This window comes from Thermobia domestica, chromosome 7, assembly GCF_964235325.1.
Source record: "Thermobia domestica chromosome 7, izTheDome1.hap1.1, whole genome shotgun sequence".
Taxonomy (NCBI): Eukaryota; Metazoa; Arthropoda; class Insecta; order Zygentoma; family Lepismatidae; genus Thermobia; species Thermobia domestica.
In genome coordinates, this window is record NC_137460.1 from 264,177,285 (window position 1) to 264,192,793 (window position 15,509).

The window sequence follows — 15,509 nt, forward strand, 5'->3', positions numbered from 1 at the left end:
GCAAAAATGACTTGCAACAAATTTGCAGCAGATTTGCAATTCAAGTCTGGCAAACTTGCAGCAGACTTGTGATGCAAGTTTGATGCAAGTTTAATGCAAACTTCCTAGTTGACGCTCTTCGAACTTGCAGCACGCCTGCAGTGCAAATGTATGGTAAGTTTGGAAAGCAAGTTTCTACTTGCACTGCAAGTGTGCAGCAAGTTGCCAGCAAGCTAGTCCAGGTTTGACGCAAGTCTCAGCAAGTATGTCACTTGCACTGCAAGTGCACAACAAGTTGGCAGCAAGTTTCTGTAGGTTATAAGCAAGTCTCTGCAAAGATACGACTTGCACTGCAAGTCCCTAACAAGTCTACAGCAAGTTTGTAGTAAGTCTTCTGCAAGTATATACTTACATTGCAAGGCTACAGCAGGTTTTCATCAAGTGAGTGTAGTAAGTCTTCTGCACGTATATACTTACATTGCAAGTCTACTGCAAGTGTGCAGAACTAAGCATAGCAAGCCTGCAGCAAGCACTTTACTTCCTTTGCAAGTCTTCTGCTAGTGATAGCACATTGAAGGATGCATTAGCGAGTACAGCTTGCACTTTAATTGCAGAAGAAAAGTGCATTATTTTGCTATAATACAGATATACCACTTGGCGAGACCAAGTGATGTACTTGTAAAAGAAATAATAAAATATGCATTTTTCTTTTACAATGGAAAGTCTAGGCCGCGAAGGTTAATGCTCATCTCGCCACTGCCTGCTGACTTACACATGACTTATGGAAGTGAAACGCTTGCAGAAGGTACTGCATGCAAACTTACACTCATACAGGAATCCAATTGATATGAAAGAAAATGACAGTATGGTCTAAAATTCTGCAACAGCAAAATGTGACAAAATAATCTACAAATTCTTTTGCTGTAACCGTGGTATTATTTGTATCTGCATTGTGGTTCGTTAAAACAGTTTTAACATGTGTGTAAGCTTCCTGATTATAGCAGTTATAATCCAACCACATGGAATTCCTCGACAAAACTATAACTAAACGCTAGTGTATAAACCTTGATCTTCTGAGAATGGATGCATCAATAAGACTCTAGAATACCCCCTTTTTTTTTTAATATACCTTTGATGTTGAAAAAGCTCACCCTAGACTTACGTTACAGCAAGAAATACTTTTTTAACTGAACAGCACACGTCGGAGGGTGAAAACTGGAATGCTTCCCGGTGATTTTAGCTCTTTTCATGTCTATTTAAAAATATTTCGACTTTTATAGGCTCGTGTTCATATTCTAAAGGAAATTAAATAAAAACATAAAAGAAATTAATACTTCAATATTATAAGGAAAGTATTCTAAATAATATAAATGAACAACACTTAATTTAGTTTCATTAATTATATTTTGCCCTTGTTAGTTAACTTTTTTTTCGTCCATGGGCTAAATATGTAATACAAAATTTGCTTTTCAAAGTACTACGTTAATTCTTCCACTTGTTCCCCACCAACTGCAGCTGCTTCCTCTTTTTGCTGCTTCTCCTTACTGAAATATAAAAGGAAATGCAAACCGTCAATTTCTTATATTATAAATTCATTACATATTTCATTACATTAATTTTAATAGTTTTCGCTTTATTAATTCCACAATGTCTGTAATCAAGGTGTCTACTGGAGTTTACTTTTATATTTCGAGTGTTCTACTAGAAATACTGCCTACTACGATATATTGTCCACCCACGCAGCTTGTGCAATATCTTCATCACTATCTCAGCGTTTTACCTTAAATCTTATATAAGTAGTATCTATCAACGCTATCCCGAATCTAATATATTATATACAAACTAAACCTTTTTTCTTTCTCTGGCTAGATATTTTTTCTCTAAATTCTGGTGATTTGTTTGAGAAGTGAGTGATTAAAGACTGTGATTATTATTTCTAATAACTGAGACTTAGAACGTGTAATTGTTTAAAGGAATGAGACATTCAGTACACAGTTTAGGTTTCTTGAGGGTTAATAAACACTGGCATCTTTTGTATCTTCTACGTCTGCTGTTCCATTGCATCGGCCGTAAAGACGTTGAATCAGCTCCTTGAGGTACTCGGTTCAATAGAGTTGTTTACTGTACTGCTACAGGTTATAAATGGATATGGAGAGACTGTAGTTTGGTGTAGAGACTGAGATCTTAAGAATCCGAATCCGACTGAGGGAAATAAGCGCGAATGAACAGAATGAGTCAGAGTGAGCAAAATGAACCAGAATGAGCCCCTGTGTGTCCTTTTCAGGGATTTTAATAATTTCTTTGTGGTGGACAACACTGTCGCGTGTTATCTTCGTCACCTATTGTTTCTTCTCCGAGTCTTGTATTCTTGAAATGTTCAGTTTAAGAAACCTAAACGTGACTTCATGAATGTCCAGTCAGCTTACTATATTCTTTGTCTTCAAACAATCACCTATTCTCAAGTGTGTTTCCGTTTCATTCTTACAAATTGATAAAAGAGGTCCTGCATGTTACTTTTGTTTCTAAATTCAATTCTAAATAAGACACCTGTATGACCATCTTGTACTTCAGTACTACACTCCGACTTCATCATCCTTCTGAATCTAGCTGGTACACTCGAGGACAAAACTTGGGTCCTCGACAATATTTTAAAAAGATTTACTGCGTATCTAATCAGCCCTCGAGCCATTCAACGAATCAGCTTAAAGAAGCGAAACGCATAACTTTTACTACAAAGCAGAAGTACGTATTACCCTTATATGATATTTGACAATTATTAAAGATTTCTTTAAGTGTGTAATAAAGGGCTGCATTATAGGTGGCATTTGCGTTATAATACAGGGATCTATCAGTCGCTGACGCGATTAAGAAATCTATTAAATATCCAGTCTAGTTTCCTTTTACGAAACCCAAAATCTAGTTTTCATTTACAAACCCATAAATTATAAAATTGCATACTACTTACAGCCTAGTCAACCTAGTTTTAGCTTGGTGCAGCCAATCGCCTATGTTTTCTTTCACTTTCTCATCAGTAGTACTAATGTACACTTTCTTACACGCATCTCAAAACAGAAATAATTATTTTTAAAAAATTGTATTTGAGTATACACAGCAATGCAAGACACTGGTAAGGACGAAGTTTTATGAACAAGACTACATCAATATATTCACATTTTTTCGTAAGGACAGAAAGATCTGGAATTCATTATTCATATTGTACAAAGCAGCTTGGACATGGAGTTAATTCCATCCCTTTGTTTTCTCATTTTAAATGAAAAATACAAGGTAAACACCACGGACATTGCTGCAGTTTAAAAACTGTAAACTATAGCGCGAAAAAAAAATATAAAATTTATTCATACAATATGTAGTTCTATTGGCTGTGAGAATTAAAATCTAAATTCTTACAAACAACTATGCAAAACAAGTTTAAAAATAAAATAAAAATAAAAAAAACTTTCGAAGGGAAAAGCATGGAGAGCACTATCATTAGTATATAAAGATTTATTATTTGATTTATATGAGAGCGCTTCCCACGATTCTATCTTTCAAAGAAAGATCAAATTTGAAATTCTAAAAGCGAGAAAAACTCGCAAGTTTTTTCTCGAATTTCAATAATCGGACCTTTTTTTTTAATAGATTTTTCTCTCAAATTCGTATTTTTGAGTTGGAAGCGGATGTGTTTACGTCTTCGTTAGTGACAATATTGACGCGCCTCTAAAGGCAAACAATGCCTCGAATCAAGGTAAGTTACCGGATCATTGTTGTACATGGGAGAAAGCACTTCCCAACCCTAACGTCACCGCAGGCGACAAGCGAATATTTCAGCAGTAAATTGGCCCCGAAAACTTATTTAAACGGCAACAGACAACTTCTAAGAGCCAAAGGTCGTCCTACGTATAAAGTAACAAAAAAGAATAGTAAAAATTTAAACTTCCAACGACACATTTTGTTGAAAGAAACTCGGACTCGTCTTACAGGTTTGTCACTTGTTAAAAATTACGACTAAAATATCAGGCCCGATATTGATAGCTACACAAATTTGCAGATATTTCCACATTTCTGGTAAAAAGACAATATATAGGTAAAACTGAAAAATGTCTTCCTTCTGGTGAGTAAAGCGCAATCCTATATAAATATTTTAAAACTACATTTAATATTTTTATGGAACCTCTTTTAATACGAGGGTTAAGTCATAAGTCATGACAACTATTTCAATATTTATTTAAAATAAAATCACGCTAAACAGCTGCCTAATTCAATAATTCGAATGTAGCGTCAAGAATCACCGATGTTCCAAAGTTAATTTACTCCCAGCAATTATTTCAGTTTCTTTCAGCAACACCTACCTGACATCTTAATGAAGAATTGCCATGTTGGTGTCTTGGTGCAATATACGATGTGGGTGATAGCATAACAAAGTTGCCAAAATTTCAAAAATTTTAAAATGCATATTATTTATAGCTTACTGCCCTCACCTTTTAAAATCTTAGACATACTCACAAACTAAACTTGAAAGAATGTATTTATACCTCTTGGGTATCTAAGGCTCAGGCCGGGATAAGGGAAGGGAAGAATGTGGACAGGCAGAGTCCCAGAATCTACCATCCCATCATTCGTCTGCTGGAACTAAAGACATAAAGGGAAACCTCATCAGGTAGTCCGATCGGAGTAGTGAGATTTATAGGTATCAGTATAAAGAAAATTTTGTATAAAGTACTTACGTAATACAATATTCCCAATTTGTGTCCCAATGAACGCTTTCTTATCCAATTTCTTCGTCGATCTCCCACTTAACGTGAACATCTGGGCCAATTCATCATGTAAGAGGCGTCGGAGCATATTATAGACGAGCGTCTTCTCATCACGACCACCAGTACTGATTAACATTTGAACCTGAAAAAATGCAGATACTTAATGCTTCTATTTTTCACAATAAGCAACTACAAGCTTACATATTACATGTAAGAGACTAAAGTTGTCTTATTAAGAACTATCTTTTTCCTCTAAAACGTGTATTTCCCACTCACATTAAACAAAGGTGGATATTACAAATTTAAACCTAGAGAGTATAAGCTTGCAGAGAAGGCTGTTCCTATCCACATAAAGGATTTAATGCGTGGCGTATTGTGATTTTCTATTTTGTTCATTCCTGCAACAATTTCACTGTTGAATTATTTGCTAATCACGAATCAGTCAACTGATTTTAACAATGGAGAATATGGAAAATAAATAGAACCCTTTACATGGTTATGAGCTTCCTTCTCTGAAATTTTGAACCAAGTTAAAAAAAAAAAATACAGAGAGGTTTCTGCCATCTATTCGTAGATCCATCTGGTATATAAGTTCTCTCTTTTTCGGTGCACAAATAAAATCACTACGAGTGAAGGCCATCAGCAGAAACTGAAAATCGGAGATAGTTCCTTGCCCTTTTCAAGCATCAGTAAAGGAACTGGAGCTCGGTAATGTAATAAAAATTTTCAATAGAGAAATTATTTCAGAATAAGCTTCTTCAGGTTTTGCAAGCATGCAACAGAAGAAGCTAGATCATTAACCTGTTTAAGGAAGACTATACAGAGGTTTCAACTATTAGTTATCTTTTCACTTTTCTAGTAAACTAAAAGTATTTACAGAAATAAAATATCGTATTTGCCTAAAAATATGCATGATCCAATTCTATTCGTAAAAATCTAGTACGCAGCTTACATGACATGAGCAAACTTTCAAACAATCATCATCATCATAATAATATACAATACTTATGTCAACAATATGGTGCTTGTTGCTCATGTCTAGCATCTACAAAAGAAAGATAGAAGTATTTCATAATGTATTAGGCATTAACAAATTTGATTGGACAATTCCCACGTGCCAATCTTTGCCCTTCTGTTTTTCAAGCTATAGTGGAAACTGTCGAACTCAAAAAAATCTTGGGTTTACTAAGCCCCCGTCTCTTTTCAGTGATGCACTTCGGAAATGTCTACGTGGAACTATAAAAAACTTTTTAAAAAATCAGGATGACTATAAAAGTAATTAGAACTCACAACCTAGCGAATGATTACCAAACGCTCCACACCTTTTAAAATTAACTTTCAATCGATTCCGTCGACTGTTTAAGGCTAACATTGCTTCAAAAAGAAATTAAGCGAACTGAAACGAAATATTTAGTTTAGCTCCCCATGGTTGTGCGAGCTTAGGGTGAAGGAGACGACAAAGGATGGATGAAAGAAATGGTGGAATGAGAAAGTAGAAGGAAATGGGAAAGCCCCGATAAATCCCACGAGCACGATGTTGGCAGGGGCTGCGATCGAACACGGATCCTTGAAACTAGAAGTGAGCACTCTACTACTGAGCCACCATGGGCAACTGGTTCGAACAGGCCCACGTAAACAGTACTTTGAGGAATACGGTTTACCACACAGCATTAGATGAGAAGCACATAATGTATGTGCCAAGTAGTTTCAGACTGTATGAGAAAACGAAATATCGGGGAGGTTCCCCATGACTTCTATCAGTGAATAAACAAACATAGATCAAAGAAAGTAGCATTCACTACAAGCTAGAAAGGTATAACCTATAAATATAAAATAAAAAGCAACGCCTGACATATCGATGAACAGGTGAATACCTCTAGAATTAGGATCTCAGAATAAACTCCAACTACAATATAATATACACAGCTACATTCAAAGAAAAATGTTGCTTACCAATTTCAATCTGAGTTTAGAGTTGTCCTTCAACTGTTGTTCAAACTTATGGAAGTATTCCAATGTTTTCTACGTTAGCACGCCCAAAGAAGCAAAATGGTCGTCATTCTCGTCTTCTTCTGATACAGCCTTACTGCCTAGAATATTATTCACCTTTTTATCCAGATTGTTTACACTGTTTGATAAATCTATCATCCACTGTTGTAGAATACTCCACTGTCGATTCGAAAACGATTCATGTCCTGCAACAGGTAATTTCATTTACGTCAGTGTAAAGTTAATAAATTGTAATGTTCACAAAGCGTATACATTCCGTGAAATTATATGAGCTACCACTACCCTGTTCCTTTTTAGATTTCTAAGGTATATATATACTGTATATATAGAATAATCTTAGTTTACAATAAAAGTTACACCAGCAACAAAAAGCTTGATGAATGTAATTACGTAGAGAAAAAAGGGAACTAACAATAAAGAGAATGTATACAACTTTTTATAGAGTGGAAGTTATGTGGTTGAGAAGTGAATCGATTGGCTGCGCAGTTGGTAGCACATCGGACGTATGCTCGAAGGTCCCAGATTTGATCCCCGGTTCATCACGTAACTTACACTCCTTAAAAAAATAATTTACACCTACAGGGATTTGGCATATCAAAATCGGAAGGTTAACCGTTATTACGAGAAAAAAACATTATGGCTCTTATTCACCCACATTTTTACCACGCCTATTTTAATGGAGCTGACAGGAAAATGGCTTAACCATCCGAGTGACAACAGCTAATAAAGATACTGTAGCCAGGCAAACACAATAGGGCCCTTCAGAAATATGTCTGCCAAACCTGCCCGTTAGAAATTACCAATTAAGGGTCGAATTCGACCAACTGAAGTCCAGCAGAATTCCCCAACACAATGTAACAGTTCAATTTTTACACTATACGAAAAACAAACAAACGTTCTTTGGTTGACCCAGCATAACATGTAATGTGTTTCTGTTGAGATTTAGCCAATGTATGTGCTTTAAATCTCCAAGTTACAGAGAGAAACACTAAACCTGAGTGACAGAGTGACGGCCATATTAGATTTAGTTGACATCTTGGTTTTGCCACACCTGGGAACTTGAAGACATATCAAGAAGTCATTCGGCCCAACTAAAGATTACAAATCAAAGATCAGCTCCGACAATTTTTTCCCACGTCCCCTCTGGTTCCAATATATAAATAATTGAGATAGTAATAATAAATTGAATACAATTTCTCTAGTCCTTTACGCATACAATCCTTAGGGAAAGGGGAAGGTCAAGGATCTTGAAATGCAGCAGCCATGGCCTTATAAAAGGTATTATTTTGGCATTCGCCTGGTGGCACTGAGAAACTAGGAAAACTTCAGTCAAGACGGCTGCCCGGAGCAAGCTTGGTGCCCACGCTCAACCTACCGAACGATGCTTGGGAACCAGACACACTATCCCTACATCATCAGCTGAGTAGTAGTAATAATGAAAGAGATCAGGCTATATAACTTTAAATACGAATGAAACGAACTTTTAATAAGAATGAAAGTAACAAATCGATTAATGGCAGATAATGTATTCTACTGTTCCGTTTTCCTTAAAAAAAAAAAAAAAAAAAAGCTGTCCACACTAGTATTGAAGAAAATGCTACAGTTCAATAGTACCAATTCTCGCATAACGTTGCGGAAGTTGTTTCGATTATTAACTTTCAGATATCAACAAAAAAATGGTACTTCAGTACCCGAAGTATTTAAGCAAAGACTCCTTTACTCAGAGAATGAAATTAAATATTGAGTTTAACGTCCCAAAACTTTTCTCCGAGTCTAAGGGAGACGGTGATGATAAGAATGAAATGGTGAAATGAAGAAAGTGGGAGGAAATGGGAGAACCAAGAGAAAACCCTTACACACAGGGGTGTCATTTCAGACTTTGCTTGAGAGGGGCAAGAGCACTACTGACATAAGAATCTCACGTTCTGTACTAGTATATTAGTAGACAATCTATTAAAGCATATGCATTCCTCAATCTCTTGGGGGGGCAATTGCCCCCTCCTGCCCTCCCTAAATGACGCCCCTGTTACACATGGTGTTTGTTCACCACAAAGCCCACTTAACGCAAGCTGGAATAGAACCAGACCCCACGCACAAGAGGTGAACATTATCGCTGAGCCACCGCGCCCCGTACTCAGAGAAGAATATGGCAGTATTATATCCCATAAGCCTGTAAGGGTCTGATGAGACCGTCCACAAAATTAACTTTAAAAAAGATGGGTTTATGTAGAGGCGGCTCCGCGTCCTGGATAGGTGCTAGTTTAGAGGGTTATAAGGTATTTGTTTCAGACTTCCTTTAATTCTTTTCAAATGAAAGAAAATATTCTTTTAAAAAAATATATATAAAATATTAATAAATTGTAAAACCACAAGCGCATATTAGAATGCAATTCTGTGTCAAACGATACGATGCTTGCCGAACTACTTGAACGCGTCAGATTATGTCACTGTCAAACAGTATGTTCATATCAAGAATGCCATCGAATTGATGGCGGAAAGACAGGGTCACTCTATGCGACAAAATAGATGAAAACTTGTAACTAATACACAGGGTTTGCCCAAGTGGGCGCAGCTCGAAAAAACCCGGTGGGTTTTTTCGGGTTGTGCCCACCTGGAAAAAAACACTTTAAAACCCACCTGGGTTTTTGACCTATTTGTTAGTATATTGTTGGTACAACTAAGGTGATCACATGATTTTCATCAGATTTTAGACTTTCCTTGGGCGAATTAGAGGCTTTCATGTTAAGGTATACAATAACATTCAACATAAGACCTTTATAAAGTTCTGAATGCATTAAAGTTTTTTTTTAAACTTACCTTAGCTTGAGATAGTTATACAACAAATTAATATATGGGTTATGCTTATAGCCTATTTGAAGTAAAATAAGCGATTTTGTACTTTCGAAAATATTTTCCGTGAATAGTATGCTCGTCGACTTGGCGACCCCGAGGAACATTATCACTCATACGTTTGACGGGTTTAAGGTCATAGGTGCCGGTACTATTAGTACACATGTAAATACATTAGTAAAACTACTAGTATTATTTCTTACTTTTGATGTAAAACACAAGTTTCTTCAACTAAAATTTGGTTCTCCAACAATAACAGTTTAGTTCAGTCATTTGTTGCTACTCTTCAAATAAGCATTCTGTAGAATCAACACCAGCAATAGCGTAAAAATTCTTGTCAAATTTAAGAAGCTTAATGCTCGGGGTTTCGAAGACTATGTACCGCTTACTATTTCAAGTGCTGAGTTCAACGCCGTGAAAGAAGTGCTCGGGAAATTAAACGCAGAAGGATCGGAAATGAATACTTCAACAATAAAACAGTTTATTTTACGCTTAAGCCTGCCATACGTCCCGTAAAAACGGGGCAGTCCCGTTTTTGGGCCCGAGTGTCCCGCGTCCCCGTAAATTTAGTCGTGACAGGGAAATGTCCCGTATTTTAACTCCGTTCCATTTCTGCTATTAATATCAGCTTATTCGAAAAGTTAAAAAAAAAAAAAATCTGACTGGCTGGAAATCCTGTAATTAGTGAATGAACAGTGGGCTGTTGCAGGTAACAGTTTCCAGGAAGTTATTACACCACTTTGATAGCGGGTAAAATCCGACTTGATAGCGAGCGAAATTTGCAATGCTACTTTTTCCATTGCATTTTATGGAAACTCGAATAATTTCCGGAACATTACAAAAAAAAAAAAAAAAGATGGCTTTGAGTGTTTCTACATTTACAAACACAGGAAAGATGACTAACCTTTTCTACGGCAACACATTAGATAAGTTAACAAGAATTATAATCTTTTTCAGAGGCTAGGGTACAAAATTCTGCTTTGGTCCAGGTCTTAGAAAAATGTAAATCTGGTCCTGACAATTACACACGACACAAGGAGAAAAATCAGCTTTTCATCAGATTAAACTGACGAAAGTAATTTTGGCAAATACAGCCATGTAAATAAATATTGCTAAACGCGCGAAGAATATTGAAGGCAGATTGTACCACTGATTTAAATAATTTGCATATTGTTTTCCTATAAAGCATTTTTATAGCACATCTTAAGTTTTTAGGCATCTTCAGTCCGCACAATTAATTGCAGGGTACGAAGAGAGAAAAGCAGCTGGTGCTTAGTGAACTTTCGCTTATTATATTCTTGAAAAAAAAAAAATAAATTGAATCTTTTAGTTTTAGTCTCATGGTTATGCCTGCTATGCTCAAGGTGACGGTGATGATGAGAAATGAATGAAATGACGGAATGAAGAAAGTGGGAGGAAACGTGATTCCCAAAAAACCCACGCACAAGGTGTTTGTCCACAACAAAGCTCACTTGGCGCGAGCTGGGATCGAACTAGGGACCCCATGCACTAGAGGTGAACGCTCTACCACTGAGCCACGGCGGCCTATTATACTTTTGTTCATAACCAGACTACAGTTCATTGCACTGTGTTGGAAAGTTGAGGGGGGATCTGAGGTGTCCGTATTCTCATGGAGAAAATATGGGAAGTTCATTTACGCTGGAAGATGTTAATTTCATATAAAACATTTTGAAACATTTATTTATTTCATATAACATGAATTGTATCTTTGTTTTAAATTAATAGACCCCGTTTGGTATTCATATTTGGCAAACGTCAGTCAGGCTTCTGGATGACTTGATGTATATTTGTTCGTTTGTCTGCCGAGCTCCTTCATTACTAAGCGGTTAGTGTACGCGTCTTCGGCGTGGGAGATCCAGGTTTGGTTCCCGGAGGGAGCTCATGTGATTCGGATTCCATGTTAATCAGTAGGTCCCGTCTCATATAGCCTCGCTGCTGAAAGGGACGTTAAACACAAAAGCAACTCAACTCGTTTGACTGCCTCTACCACACACACTACAGGGTACAACTTCCGGCCTTTTAAGTTAAAATTTTCAGAGAACAAGCACGAGACACACTAAATTTCCTGCATAGATTTTGGCGGTATACTAACGTAAAATATAAAAATGGCGGCCATTTTTTCAAAACAGCGAGTATCCACGGTACAAAGCGCAATTTTCAGTCTTTTAAGTTGAAATTTCGACAGTAAAAGCACGAGTTACGCTAAATTTGCTGTACAGATTTTCTCGGGAATCTAATGTAAAATTTCAAAATGACGGCAACTTTTTCAAAAGAGCAGTGAGAAGAAAATTGTTGCAAGTTGTGACAATGACAATCTTCAAATATAAATCACATTTTAACACTTTTAGCCCAAAGACATTGAAATATTTCGAAAAAAACTGAAAAACTCCAATTAAACCCGAAAAACCCACATGGGCCCAGGTGGGTTGGGCTTTTTCAAAAAAGCCCGGGCCGGGTTTTTTCAAACCCTGCTAATACATACCATATTATTTATTTATTTAAATGTGCTGTGTAAACAGATGTGATAAGAGTTATTGTAGCTAAAAAAACTCACTATGATTATTTACCCTGTATTTTGGAAAATACAAATAGTTCACCTTTTGCTGGACCTCCTTCAATATCTGTTCGATTTAACAAACGCGGTGTCGTTCTTAAATATTAGCACGTACCGCTCGGAAACTTCCCACAATCCAACGATGCTGTAACATTCCGCTAAGTAATTCCATCATCACTTATGAAACAAATACATCTTCACGTATTATCAAGCATACAAACGACAAATTCTCCATTTCGCACGGTAATTTTCTCAAAACTTTGACTAAAATTAACACATGCCCCCTTTCCCGGTTTTGCTATGGTGAGTCGATCGGGTAATTTGGAAGCGGATCCATGGTTCCCAAACAAATTACGAGCTTCAGTTAGCTTAGTTCGGGGAAGGTTTTAGAACACTGGTCCTCTCACGTGAGTCAGATTCGCTGCTTTCTGTACAACAAATCAATACTTAATCCACACGCACTATTGCCGAGCGAATGAAAGCGCGTTTGAAGCCCCGCAGGGCACGTTGCTTCTACGTTTATTACAACTCAATGGAGAGGGAGAGTGTTCTAGAACCTTGCTCCTCGCCCCAGAGCAAGCAGGATGGGGGAGGGTGGCTTCGGCACTTTTGTGGCAATATATGTCAGTGTTCCGGGCAAGCGGTTAATACACTTATGTCGTTTGGGTGATAAAAAGTGTCATATTATAAAGTTTTAGCAGCGTCATAGTGTGTTAAAACGTAAAATCAACTATGTGACGTGTGGAAAAGAAGTAAAAATTCAAAACAAACAAATTTCTCCTCGCAGCGGGCCATTTGTACCCGGGAAACCAGTGAAGCAATTTTGAAAGTAAGAGTTATTACAATTATTTAAGTGTTTTAGAAGGTGAAAATTATTGCGGATGTCTTATGTATTTTACACTATCCTTGTTTATGCGTATGCCCCCGTCGCTGACGCGCCTGTTCCCTACGGACGCACCTCTCGCTCCGCTCGGGCCCCCTGCTGCGTTCCTGCCCTGACTCAGTTAGATAGCATTCGTGCTTTTAGTGGCCACCTAGCACAAATTAGTTCGTGGTTTATGCATTAGCTCCTCATTTAGTGCAAGCTCTGCAAGAAGAAATCGGAAAACGCAATAAATGTGTGAAATTTTGGTAGAGCCGTCTGCTCGAGTAATGCCGCAGCTTTTTGCACAGTGAAACTGGAGGGGCGTTCCTAGACTTCTCCATTATTTTGCATTAACTTTAGTTACTCCCCTCCATTTTGACAAGACGTCTGCAAAATTTGTAGGAGAAATGAGGTAAGGAATGGTAATTTCGAGTTCTTACTACTACTACTACTACCACCACGGCAATGAATTTCAAGAACACAAGGAGCGTTGCGGGGCTACTAACCCACCTTCGTTCGCTCGGCAATACTGTGTGAATTGAGTAGGCTATTGCACTTTTTCGTAGGTTTGATAGAGCAGGGATACATCTAAAAGGTAATAGTACTCTGTGAATTAAGTATTTCGATTTTTTGATAGTGGAGGGGAATAATTAAAGTTAAGCCATTATTTGCAATTACCATCGGTATCTTTCCCCCGTTCTCGATTTTAATGAAGTGGAAATCAGGATCAAAAAGCTACAATTACGTAAGTATTCAATTAACTATCAATGTACACAAGGGCAAGGTTCTAGATTACTGGTCCCCCTTCCCATTGAGCAGTAATAAAGACAGAAAACAACGTGCCTTGCGGGGCTCTAACCCGCCTTCACTCGCTAACGCTCGCTCGGCAATACTGTATAAGCTAATATATAAACTTTAAAACCTACCCAGCTACTAATCTACATGGGGGACCAGTAATCTAGAACCTTCCCGTACACAAGGGTATAATGCAAGTAAACTTCACAGCAAATCTTCACTTGCAGTAGCACAGTATTTAAACATGAGTTCGAGTACATATTAAATACACAAGTCACATTGTAGCCAATGTTACAAAATATATTTTTACATTGGTTTTATTAACCAATATATAGTAACATCGAATAATGATAGAGATGGACCAGTGATAAGTTATTTTGAATTTTTTTTATTTTGTCCTGATTGTCCACTTCATAGTAACAACTGAAACTAGACAGTAGGAATTACGGCTCATATCAGATAATTAAGATATATGTGTGTGTTTTTACGTATATAAAGACATATTGTGCTGTAGAAACTGATTAATTTTGAATGTCATTTACAAACCAGTAATCTAGAACCTTCCCGTACACAAGGGTATAATGCAAGTAAACATTTACTGCATACCAACATACACTCAGTATATTTTTCTCAACAACTTAGTCAAACAATACACGTTTAAAATATAAATTATCTCTACATCTGGATACTTACGTAATTATCTTAATTATCCACTTCTACCTAAATACGCACTTTGCTTCTAGCTTAGCACCTGTACAAATGGCGACCTGGCGCGAAATTTCTAAAATTAAACTTTTGTGCCACCTGTTGGTAGAAACTAGAACTGATACACTTGCTACAAATCTCTAGCAAGCCTCCGGGGTAAGTAAAATCTAGCAAGTGAAAATCAAATTAAGACATGTGCGGGTAACTCTTTCAAAAAGCCTGCAGCAGGTGTACAGTGCACGGAAAGTCTAGGAAGTTAAAACCAAATATAATGAAAGACTTGCTGCAAACCAACATGCTATTAGGGTCAGATATGACGGCAACATTCTGCGTGGTAAGGTTGTCTATAGATTTTGCTGGTGAAACGGTGCGTTTCTGTTCAACGAGGGATTTGGACGATCATTTACTAAAGATATCAGAAATTAGTCTTCTGTAAAAGAAGCACTTCTGAAAGGGTATATTACAGTCTTTTTAAATCGAGATATGATATTCTATTGTGTCATAGCACAGGGATATACCCGTCCTATATACTCATCAATAGAATGAGGAGAAATAGTTTCTCCTTGGTTATTAATCAGCCAGTCATTGCACACCCGATTTATGGGTCTTCAGAGGTCCATAAAGCGAAACATCCACCAGTTGCAGTTTGACTGCAATGCGGGTTAAAATGTTCATAGCACGCCATTTTGCTAAGCATTCTCTACCACAATGATGTTTACGTGGTTTTCGAGGAGCAATATGATTGGATTTTCTTTCGAAAATTTTGAAATTTGGTTACTGTGTTCTAAACAAACACCAAATACCTCATCAATCATCCATCCAGTGATCCTTGTTAATACCAAGCTATGAGGTGGTATTTTCGTCAGGAAGAAATTCTTATACCCTACTCTCGAATATAGAAAAACTGGAGGAATGCTATTCCTAACTGCATTGAAGGTACATAGGACTGTCACTTGTTCAGCACGTTCCGCTCAAG

The 15,509-nt window shown here is 37.2% G+C and overlaps 1 protein-coding gene across 1 annotated transcript; it reads right to left on the reverse strand.

Annotated features, from left to right (window-relative positions):
* Positions 1–1,345: 1,345 nt before the first annotated feature.
* On the reverse strand, positions 1,346–15,025 carry LOC145690884 (uncharacterized). Its single transcript, XM_081766289.1, has 5 exons — positions 14,522–15,025; positions 6,687–6,928; positions 4,704–4,875; positions 2,945–3,041; positions 1,346–1,523 (listed from the first exon to the last, which is right to left on the reverse strand). Exons 3-5 carry the CDS (start codon positions 4,867–4,869, stop codon positions 1,457–1,459), a joined length of 330 nt encoding a protein of 109 aa, XP_081622415.1. The 5' UTR covers positions 4,870–4,875; positions 6,687–6,928; positions 14,522–15,025; the 3' UTR covers positions 1,346–1,456.
* Positions 15,026–15,509: the final 484 nt, after the last annotated feature.